The sequence below is a fragment of the Suricata suricatta genome, chromosome 6, assembly GCF_006229205.1.
Source record: "Suricata suricatta isolate VVHF042 chromosome 6, meerkat_22Aug2017_6uvM2_HiC, whole genome shotgun sequence".
Classification (NCBI taxonomy): domain Eukaryota; kingdom Metazoa; phylum Chordata; class Mammalia; order Carnivora; family Herpestidae; genus Suricata; species Suricata suricatta.
In genome coordinates, this window is record NC_043705.1 from 108,994,702 (window position 1) to 109,006,717 (window position 12,016).

At 42.2% G+C, this 12,016-nt stretch overlaps 1 protein-coding gene across 1 annotated transcript in view; it reads left to right on the forward strand.

Annotated features, from left to right (window-relative positions):
• Positions 1-12,016, forward strand: part of LOC115293521 (chondroitin sulfate proteoglycan 4-like) — a 67,055-nt gene that overhangs the window by 33,147 nt on the left and 21,892 nt on the right. The window contains exons 6-7 of the mRNA XM_029941262.1: positions 716-914; positions 4,373-4,504. Of these exons, the coding sequence (XP_029797122.1) occupies positions 716-914; positions 4,373-4,504 (331 nt within the window). The remainder of the gene's footprint in view (positions 1-715; positions 915-4,372; positions 4,505-12,016) is intronic.

Below are 12,016 nucleotides of genomic sequence, written 5' to 3' on the forward strand. Positions count from 1 at the left end.
AAACTGCAATACAATCTAAGTTTATTTTGGGAGTGTTTGCTGTATCATTGGATTTAATGAAATGTTTAGAGGTGCAGCAGGCATGACTTTGAGTATATAATGAGAGAAAATGCAAAATGCTTATTGATTTATGATGTGGTTTCATCTTAGCTTGGGCAAACCATGCAGTATTTAATACATAGTAGCAAAATATTTACTATTGAAGCTTGAAAAGATGTGAGTTCTTTGTGTGCAATCTTTCATTTATGCCTGTGAGAGGGTTGTCTTTTTTTTTAATGTTTTTACATTGTATTACTTGTTTTGCTTGTTGGTGGTGTTTGCTTATTTAATACATTCCGTCAAGGACAGAAATTAAAAAAAAAAGCTGCAGTGAATTGCTTTAGTTTTTTTTTTTTAATGTTTATTTTTGAAAGAGCCAGAGAGAGACAGACATGAGTGGAGGAGGGGCAGAGAGCAAGGGAGACACGCAATCCAAAGCAGGCTCCAGGCTCCAATCTGTCAGCACAGAGCCTGACTCGGGGCTCGAACTCATGAACTGTAAGATCATGACCTCAGCCAAAGTTGGATGCTTAAGGGACTAAGTCACCCAGGCATCCCTGAATTGCTTTAGTTTTTAAATCTGTGCAAGAAGCCAGAGTAGCATAGCTATCTAGTTTACCTGTGGGTTGTGATTGGAACTGGTCTTTGCAAAATCTGTGCTTCTCTTCCTTTTAAGGTATGGGTGAATTCTGTCACTGAGATTACCAGTGGTGACCTCTGTGCGGAAGATGAGGACTCCTCCCCACAGGACCTCATCTACTGGGTCACTCCACCCAGCAACGGGCATTTGGCTCTCAAGTCCTTTCCTGACCAAAGCATTCAGAACTTCACCCAGGCTCAAATCAACAAGGGTCAGCTAGTGTTTGTACACACTGGTATGTCATAGAGAAAAGCAGTGTGAAATTAAAATGTCTTCAATCAGAGGTTAACATGATCGTCAAACCCAGTAGTTGCTGACTGAAAACCACAACCATCTAAAAACCCTCTGGGCTCTGTAATTTTTTTTTAAGTGGCACGTTTCCATAAGGCTAATGATAGCAAACATTAAGGAGCACCTATAACTCACACATGGCTTACTCACATGGTCATGTAAGGTCGATGCTCAAATATAACACTCTCGGAGAGTCTTTCCCTGACCATCCATTAAAAGAGCATCTCTTCTCTGTCGCTCTCCATCCCTTACTGACTTCCTGACACGGTAGTACAGACTGCTTTGTTTATTTGTTTGTTGTCCGTCTTTTGCACTAGAGTAAAAGTGCTACAAGAGCAATAGATTTATTTTGTCCACGCCAGTATCCTCAGCACCATAAACAGCGACTAGAACACATAGTTTTTATTTTTTAATAAACATTTGTTGAAAGAATGAAAGTATAATGAATACCTGTTCTGTGCCAGATAATGGTCCTTACGTTAAAGATATATTAGTGAACAAAACAGACATTAAATAGATGAACACATGAAGAAACTAATGAATGATTATAACTGTAATTCTAAAAGATTCTGACATTAAAAGCCTTTTATTCTTTCTTCTATTAATCGATAAGCCAAACAATCACTGTAAATCTGCGGAAGGGGTGATCCAGTCTGGCTTTGCTTCTAGGCCACCTTTGTCACTGGACAGAGTCGGGAAGGAGCCTGTTCCCAGCCTGCAGGAGCGACTGGGAAGGGGTAGGAGCCAGGGGGCCTGATGGGAAAGCCGGTGGTCTTATCTGTCAGCCATTTTTATTAACTTCTTTGAAAACAGAGTAAAGAAAATAAAGTTTAAAAAATCTTCTAAATTCAAATATAGTAATTTCCTAATTATCTTTGCAGTTAATGAAAAGCATCCCCAAATAACCTGAAAATTATTATGTGAATGCTCTCAACTGGCAGTTCCAAACCTGGATCCTGGGGACCTATGGGGTTAATTTTATTGCAACAAGATCCTAAATCTGTACCAAAGCATTGTTTCTAGACTGGATGATCTTTTCCATGTATGCATGTTCTCATTTTTTAAGTGTGTGCAGATGTGCTGATTAATAAAATACAATTCATTTAAAGAGGCACTGAATTATAGGATGTTTCCGCCACTGATGTGTGGTTTTGATTATTAGACACTGACAATCCGAGTATCATTAGATGAGGGGCTAGAAATGTTTTTATTTTTTGAAAGGATTGCCATATTTTCAAAACACGGAGAACCGCTCTAGGGACTCCCCCAAGGGAAGTTTCAGGTTCCTACCACTGTGCAGTTGGCAGTGAAAAGGAATCACGGACTCTCAGACCCTTGCTGGCAATGCAAGAAGTGCAGTCACGTGACCCACTTCATTTACTCTGAAGCTCTCTGAGCCATGCAGGGTAGTGACCCCATTTTAGAGATGAAGAAATTGAAGTTCAGAAAGATGTAAGTTGATCTGACTGGAAAGCTGGGCTTTCTCCACTCTCTGCCGCCCACTGAAGGACAGAGTAAGTTAAAGAACTGCAGTTATTATTTGCAGCGAAAGACCAACATGAAAATTAGCGCTCTGGATTTATTTATTTTTCAACTACCAGGTTTATGTTCACTTTTGGCCAGTGGAGAAAATAATTTCTCCTAAAAAAGCAGGAAGGAGAGTGAAAGGCAAGCTCTTTGAAAGTCTCTCCATTACATCTTCTAAATGGCTGTAGAGGCAGCAGTGGCCCTGGAAGTGGCTGGAGCCCAGCTGCAGAAGAGGCTGCCGCTGAGACCAGCTGGTCCCTCCCGCTCCATCCATCCATCATCGACCCCACACGCAGGCTTCAGTTTAATTAGTCCCTCTTGCAAAGTGCTCTGCCATTAACCTAATTCATTTTTCACATAACAACCTAAGTAGGTTGATGAAGGCAAGATGTGGGAGGCTAAGTGATTTCAGGCTGCCCTTTGCAAAGTACTGTCAGAAAGATCTGAGGTTGTACGACGGAACATCTATAGGTCACCCCGACTCTCATGTTTCTGTCCTTTTCTCTCTTTGCTCATAGTTAATGTGATGGTTAGGGCATTCCCAATCTGTCATTCTAATATTATTTTGATAGAATTCCTTTTGATTCCATTCCCACTTCATTTTTGGACTCGTGAAATGTCAAAAGTGCCTCGTGGCAGAAAGCATTCTCTCCCTAATTTCATGTTTCATTACATACAACTCTTGAAGTGCTATTTCTAGGAAACACAAGCAAGCCAGCAAAAAACAGACAAAATTTGATGGTGGGCCCCTGTTCTAAATTAGGCAGACTCTGAATTCTCTCTCTCACTTTCTCTCTCTCTAAAATGATGACTCTTGAGGATATTGGGAACTTTTTAAAAGTCTGTAACCTTTTATTGTGAGGACTCAGAATTCTGGGTTTGCATCGATAACAGAAACTCGAGAGGCCATCGGGCCATCAACCAGCCCTTTATTAAATTGTGTTATTAAAGGAGTACGTGTACGTATCTGTAGAGTCTGACCCTGCCCTCTTTGTTCCTGCCACATGTCCCTGAGAGCAACAAAGAGGACATTTCTACCCATTACGTGATGCAAAGACCCGTGGGCCCCCAGATTTACTGCTGGCTGAACATTTTCAAAGGGTGATGGGAAGGCAAACATCAGGCTCTCCACATTGTGAGCTCGCCTGGTGCTTTGTGAGTCTGACTGGTAACGCGCTCCTGGGAACGGGATAGATAGGGGGCCTGTCTCAATTTCTGTAACACGCATAAGTTAATTTATAACTTTATTGATAGCACTGATCCTTAGACAGAAGCATGGAGTACACTCCTCCTCCTGTAGGAATATAACAAAAGCTGGCCAGGATCACCTTTCCCCACTCTGCCTCCTTAGCAGAAAACAGCTAGTTTGAGATCAGTGAATAATTAGAAATTATTTGAAGGGAGTGGATAAGTGTTATTTGCTTCCCCCTAGTTTTGATTTTCAGTATTATTAAGTAAGCATTATCAATATTTCAGAAACTGCTTGTGTGTGTGCACATGTGTGTGTACCCACATGTGTGTGTGTGCATGTATGTGTGCACAGCATTTAGGCATTACTTTTGCTGGCTTAAAGTGACTCCAAAATAATAAAATGCAGGTTATGAATATATTTAAAAAGATTTTTTTTAATTTCTTGGAGGTAACATCTTTGCTTTCTTTTATGAGGTCATGGCAGGGAGGGGGAAATATGGTCTTTCATGGTCTTTCAACTTCATATTTTGGTAATATTTGGTTTGCTGAGCTCAGTAACACCAGGAGCACATTCTTCAGTTGACAGGGAGTCCTTTGCAGGGGGGTCAGGTGGGACACAGGGCGAAAGTGGGTGGCTTTGGCAGAACAACCGAAGTGACCAGAGCGTAATTTCTTTGTTTCAAGGAGCCATGTCAGGAGGCTTTAACTTTCAGGTCACTGATGGTTTGAGCTTTGCACCACGGCAAATATTTAGCATCACCGCTCGAGCCCTGACCCTTCTCTTAGAAGTCAACCGAGGATTGAGCATCTTTCCAGGTAAGATTTTCACTTGAGTGCATTTGGGGTTAAGGGGTTTTTGATTTATTTAGAACATTCTACCTGCAAGGCAAAAAATGTCATCATTTACCATCGAGTGATACCAACAGTGGTTATAAATTCCAAGAAAGAAGAATTCTCTCTTTGCAGGAACTCAGCAGCAACAAGGCTGGCTCTGTCCACCGCTTCTCTCTCTCTCCCCTCTCCTGTTCCTCAGAGAGGGTGTGCTGGTGGAGGGGAATGGGAGACAAGTGTCCCTCAGGAAGCCATGACCCACATGCACTTCTTCCCTACCCTCTCCACATGGTCCTTGACGAAGCTGGGAGAGCCAGGCTCTGCAGTGACCACTTAGATCTTGCATTTTCTTTTTCTAAATATAAAAACCCTGTGCATCAGAGGGCTGTGAGGGATTCCACTGAGTGCTGGTTTCAGGGCCCTGAAGCCTCTGGGTGGCTGTTTGCCAAGAATCTCACCTTGGCTGAGATGGGAAAATCAAAGTGAGCCTCTCTGGCTCACTACCCTTATTGCAGGGACAGGGGAAAGATTGACCCAACGGTAGGGGTGATAAAAAAAGAACAAATATTTAAACTTGTTATTGAAAATGAATGCACTGAGGGAAACCAAACAGAAAACAGTAAAATCTATATTACAAGTGAAAAAAAAATGTGCAGTGACTTATTTGCTTGATATGTTACCAGTAAAACATAGATGGAGAAAGATAGTGATCATTTTATGAATTATGGTTATTCTGTAGTCACTCTAGCCAGCTGTTCTCAACCAGGAAGCTTTTTTTTAAATTTTTATTTATTTTTGAGAGAGAAAGAGAGAGAGAGGGAGAGCAAGTAAGGGGCAAAGAGAGAGGGAGACACAGAATCCAAAGCAGGCTCCAGGCTCCAAGCTGTCAGCACAGAGCCTGACATGGGGCTTGAACCCATGAACCGTGAGATCATGACCTGAACTGAATTTCCACCTGGGTGGCTCAGTCAGCTGAGCCTCTGACTCCAGCTTAGGTCATGATCTCACCGCTTGTTGAGTTCGAGCCCCCGCATCAGACTCTGTGCTGATGGCTCAGAGCCTCTAACTGCTTTGGATTCTGTGTCTCCCTCTATTTCTCTCTGCCTCCCCCTGCTCGCACTCTGTCTCTCTCAAAAATAATTAATAATTTGTTTTAATAGCAGTGGGCCTTACCTTACACCAGTTGTAAGGGGGTGTCTGCAATACGATCTGGTCATCATTATTTGTTTTAAGTTCCAGGTCATTCTGAAGTGCAGCCAGGATTGAGATCCGTGGGGCTGGGCACTGTTCTAGACTTCTAGTCCTTACATCCATGTGAGGTAGGTGATATATTTACAGGGAGTTGGCAGGATTTGTGGTTTAGAGACACAGTGTAATTTGGCTGTGCAACCAATAAAGGTGGATGAAGCTCACATACTTCTAAGGGAGACCTAGAGGAAAATCATGGTAATATTAACAGAAACAGTTTTGGGGGAGAAATCTTGAAATTTGTAGTCTCCTTAAGCATTTGAGCTCATGAAAAGAAACCTTACTCAAATCCAGTTAAAGATACGTTAACCCAGATTTTTTTATTCCAAAACCGTTTTATGTCCCATAATTTTTCTCTGGGAATAATTGTGATGGTTTTATCGATTTTTTTTTTCAAGGCAATTCGGGTGGCATTTCATGTTTAAAAATAAGCAAACTAGGAATCTGAAAAATGTAGTAATTTGCCAAAAAAAAAAAAAAGGTTCTGAAATCAGAGGAAATCTGGTTGCCGCAAAAGACTAAATACTCTTCATCTATTCGGGCTCAACTCTGGTGTAGTAATTGATGACAGTTGTGTTAGCCTACAAGGGAGTCATAACCACCACAGCTTAGAAAGTTTTGTGATTCTGGCGCCTGTTTTACTGAGTATTCGTTTAGCAAGGAAAATATATGAAAGTGGACGAGATTCCCTTCACTTTGCTGGAATGATGCAAAGCAAGTAGCTTTCATAGCCCTCTGTTTAATATTTGGGCTCAACCCTGCGTAAAAGGCTCCTTTCACTTTACATTGTGCCCTGTGTAGGGGCATAGCAGATTGTGTTACTTTAATCCCCTTGGGGTTCGGTCATGCTGTAGGGCCCCCATCCTGACCTGGCCTCGCTGTGTGAGAACCCTGCACCAGATCTTGTGCACAAGCCTTACATCTCTTACATCTCAACAGGAGCCGCTCCTTTTTCCAAGCTTCGCCCTAGCTAGCACCCAAGGTCTGCTCTTCTTGGTTTCCATGTTGCCTCCTACCCCTACCCAGACTGTGACTTGTTTTCAGCTCCAGCTCCTGGCCAGTAGGAAGGAAGTGGAGTTTCGTGTACATTTCTCTTAGGTGGCTGTCATATCTGATAAAATACTTGTGTGGGTGTGGAAATGACAAGTGCAGAGTCCCAGATTTAAGCGGGATGGCCCCGATGGGTCACTTGGTCCAGTTGTTCTTGGTGTTTTACTATCCTAACATCCCGAGTGGTGGGGGCCCACTGGGATCTGGTGTGGGCGTGGTTCTGATGACCACACCTCCTCCCCTCTCTAGGGACACAAGTGAGCCTTGCTCAGCTGGCATCTCCAGAAGCCACTGGAGGATGTTGATCTCTACTGCTGTGTGAAGGTGTGGGGGAATGATGACAGAGGCCCCCCACTCCCTCTTTCCTCAGGACGCCCCCCTCATGAGAGGTCCTGCTGGGAGCAGGCTCTGAGTGACCTCTGCCTCCCTCATCTACTAGCCAGGACTTTGGCTTAGAGGGAAGGGAGGCCCTCCATGCCCCCTTCCGGTGTGACTCCAGGTGTCAGCTGTCAGCTACTGCTGCTCTTGTCAGACTCCAGTTGACCTATAGGTCCTAAAATATCAGGGAAATTCTAATCCTTTTTATGGAACTATAGATATTATAAAACCACAATAGCAGGAAATCTATTCTTGTTATAGAATGGACATTCAGATACTATGAATACCTGTGTTTTTATGGTGCTTTTCATTTTTATCTACTATGGTGGATTGTTCTAAGGATTTAAATGAAAGACTGTCTATAAAAGGAAGTTGCATCATCCTTATTTGGCGTGATGCAATGTTGATAAAAAAAAAAAAAAAACAACACTGGTGCTCAGGCAGTTTCAAAGCCATAGACCTAATAGGAATCATAAGCCCAAGACCCAGGGCCAACTCTCTACCCCAAATCTTATGCTGGAATCACGGTAGCTTCTCTCCTTTCCGTGCACGCCTGTGTTCCAGGGTTGTCTCCATTTTAGAATAGCAGTTCTCTGAGAACACTGTCCTCATGGAGGCTCTTTATTTTGTCTCTCTGATATTATTGGAGGATTGATACACACAACCAGGAGAATATACACAGCAATTTAGTAAGAGTGATGATGATGCAGAAATTTTGTGTGTTTTGCTCCCTCTCTTTGAGTAAGGAAATACTACGACCTAGCATCAGTTAACATGGTTTTTTGTTTTGTTTTGTTTTTTGTTTTTTGGCTTTTGGGTTTTTTGTTTTTTGGGTTTTTTTTTTTTTTTTTTTTTTTACTTACGATGGTCCCATACCAGTTGGACTTTGACCACCAGCCTTCGGCCACACTATTTTGCCTGCCTTGTGGATGCCGTCTTAAAAAGTGGACCTGACTCGAGACCTATAAGAATTTACAGGGTGAGCCAAAATACTTGTAGGAGTACTTAATGGCTGAATATTTTAAGGTTAACCACAGCTTCTGTGTCCTGCCAAATTTGAAAGTCATTTTTAAATTTAACTCAGTTATTTTAAAGTAGGAAGGACTGCTGTTCTAAATGACCTCTTTTTGTATGTGAATGAAGAAAAAAAGATCTACTCGTATATTTTAATTTTGTTATTTTGTGTATGTATATGTATACATAAATACTCATACACACATACACACATGTTCTATTTCTTCCTGCAAAATTTATCTCCCAGAACATTTTATAATTTTATAACCAATTTCTCACCTTGAATGCTACTATCGAATGTGTTTGGTTTTTTTAGTTGTGACATGTTAGAACATATTGTGGCCTTAGGACCTAGTTTTTCTGCATATCCAAGCAGTACTTGGCTCTTTTACAAAGAGTGTTGAGGAGGGGTTGACCTTGAGAGGTTTTTCAAACTAGTCTAGAATATGAGCTTACACAGTAGCTGATCAGTGAAGGGCATTCATAGCAGACTGTGTTACTTCAATCCCCTTGGGGTTTGGTCATGCTCTAGAGGGAGTCACATTTCACCAGCGGACCATCTGTCCTTTGAGGTGGGAATTGAGGGAGTGAAGAAAGAAGAAGGAAATCACAGTGTGTTGCTAGAGTTGGGAGAAGAGATTTGTAAAAACCTTTTAATCAGCTAGTCTTGCAACACTGATTTGAATATTGTAAGACTTAGTGGGGGATAATCAAGAGCTGTAAGAAGACTGTCAATCCTCAAGGAAAAAAATTAAAGCCTTGCTAATTGGTGAAATAAGGGACTTAGATTTAAGAGTACACTAACCATGCAAAGTGATGCTGAAGTTCCAGTGAGTGGTACAGACTGGGTGAGCAAAACGAGTTCAAGGAAGGGAAATTTTCCACAGACCGGGAGCTCGTTGGCCAGACGAGTCCTGAGCTGTCCCTTCAGAATGAGTAGCATTTCAGGGAATGGCAACAGAGTGGGGTGAGCACACCAGAGAGCCCAGCATGGCTGCGGAGGTGAAGACCAGGGAAGAGATTCTGCACAATGTGTTTGGAAAGTCGAAAGGAGTATCTGTTGGATTTGTTGAATGATTTGTCACATTTCCTAACTCAGTTATCAGTCCGGTGCTGTCCTTAAAGTAGTATGATGTAGACAATATTCAAATGAGACCTACATTTGACTATTAAGCAAATTGCTCAATCTCTCTGACACTTTTAATCCCTTCTTAGTGAGGAAAAAAAATCTAGATTTCCTAGGATTATCATGATATCCCCAAGGAATGGCAGGACTGTGTCGGTGCTGTTTTCTAGGACATCTCTACCCTTTCCGTAGCGCTTGTCATGTACGGGATCTTGATAATGTCTGTTGAAACAATGAGCAAGGCCTCTTAGCCTGGTGACCAGGAAACTCTGGCTGTTGTGAAGATGGTTGTTTTTCATGAAAAAAACACAATAGGATATAAGTATGTTTGGAAAATGCCATATTTAAAAGAATGATACAGTAGATTTCTTTACTCTGAGTCTTTAAAATGCAGATTTGCTTTTCAAATCTCTAAGGGGTTCATATGGGGTGAGGGCTAACCAGACAGATATGGTTATGAGCCATTTGTTGCCACACTGTTCGTAGGACAGTCACTCTATGGAATATACAGGTAGGTAGGACCTTAGAGAAATCTTTCCCAAATTAACTGCCTGGAGTTCACTGATGAAAATATCAATGCTTGCTTAAAACGAGATGGCATGATCTCTGCCCCTTCCCTACTAACGCTCTCTCTCGCTCTCTCTCGCTCTCTCTCTCTCTCTCGCTCTCTCTCTGTCTCTCTCGCTCTCTCTCTCTCTCAAAAATGAATAAACATAAAAAAAAGAAGGGGCTCCTGGGTGGTTCAGTTGGTTAAGCATCTAACTTCAGCTCACAGTTCATGAGTTTGAGCCCCATGTTGATCTCTGTGCTGACAGCACAGATTCTGGAGCCTGTTTTGAATTCTGTATCTCCCTCTCTCTGTCCTTTCCCTGCTCATGCTCTCCCTCTCTCAAAAATAAATAAGCATTTAAAAAAATGTTTAAATGAGGTGGGGTGAGGGGAAAATGGTGTTTGGCCTTCTGTGAATTGGGCTGGACAAGAAAAAATGCTCATCAGTCAGTTACAACATGGAACCAGCTAGTCTTGCTGACTGAGCATGCCTAGGATGATTGCCGAATGGGAATTAAACCCTAGAAACCCTTTGGGGTTAGGTAGATGGACAAGGGAATGAGGGACTGATGTACCCTGGCTGAGAGAAAGCGCTCTTGGTCTGGAACGTCTCTAGTGGGTCCTCTCCCCTAAAAGGTTAAGACAAATGATAATTGTTTTAAAGAAAGAATCCTTCCCATCCACTACCTGCCAAAGGTAGCCCTGGAGGTGAAGGAGTAAGAGAAAAGGTAGAGTCTTTTATAAGAAAGAGATAATTAAGAAGGCACAGTGGGATGTGTCCCTGAGTGGCTCAGTTGGTTAAGTGTCCAACTTTTGATTTTGGCTCAGGTCATCAACTCCTGATTCGTGAGGTTGAGCCCTGTGTCAGGCTCTGTGCTGACAGTGCAGAGCTTGCCTGGGGTTCTCTCTCTCCCTCTCTCTCTGCCCCATCCTGCTCTCTCTCTCTCAAAATAAATAAATAAACATTGAAAAAATAAAATAAAAAGAAGGCGTGGTGCAGTGGGAAAAAGGTCCAAAGAAAGGCTGAAGATAGAGAAGTTTGGGTGTCCAGAGACTGCATACATGAACACACGATCCACCCCACAGGATGAGGGAACCCTACATTGGCAGGTAATAAATAACGGGTTATAGTTTTGACCTCGGTGTAACACTAACTATGGGTAGAGAAGAATTCCTCTTGGCCTCCCCTGGCGACCTCAGATCTTGGGCCCCCAGCTCCGGAAGCCGTAAGAGGGCAGTGTCCGCAATAATTTCAGCAGCAAAAAGTGAGAGAAATGTGGGAGGCAGTTACAAGCATCACATGAGTATTTTTGGGTAACAGCCAAAATTATGCCAAGGGCGTCCTGGGCCTGAACTGTGTCCCTGAGGCTGACATTGGCAGAGGCCCTACCCCTCCCAAATCCCAGGACCTAGTACCCAGCCCAGGGGCTCAGACATTTTGTTTTGTTTTGCTTTTCTGATTTACAGAGAGGTATACTTAACAAATTTTTAAGATCGCCGAAGTATACAAAATGATGATTTGATATACCTTTACATTGTAAAAGAATTACGCCCCCAATCAAGTTAATGAACACATCCATCACCTCATTCATATGTTTACTTTTTTTGTGTGTGTGAGAACATTTAAGTTCTACTGTCTTAGCAAACCTCAGTTATACAGTATAATGCTATCAGCTATAGTCGCTGTCATATATTACATTCTCACACCTTATTCATTTCATAACTGAAAGTTTCTATCGGTTACCAAACTCTTCTTATTTTTTCCATCCCCTGGTGACCACATTTCCACTCTCTGGTTCAATGAGTTCAACTGTTTTTTTTTTAAATATATATATTTTTTGTAGATAAATGATAACAGAGTATTTGTCTTTCTCTGTCTAGCTTATTTCCTTCAGCATAATGCCCTCAGCTACATCCATGTGGCTGCAAATGACATAATTTCATCCTTTTTCATTTTTTTAATGTTTATTTATTTTTGAGAGAGAGAGAGAAAGAGAGACGGGGGGGGGAGAGAGAAAGAGAGAGGAGACACAGAATCAGAAGCAGGCTCCAGGCTCTGAGCTGTCAGCACAGAGCCAAACACAGGGCTCAAACTCAAGAACTGTGAGATCATGACCTGAGCTGAAGTTGGA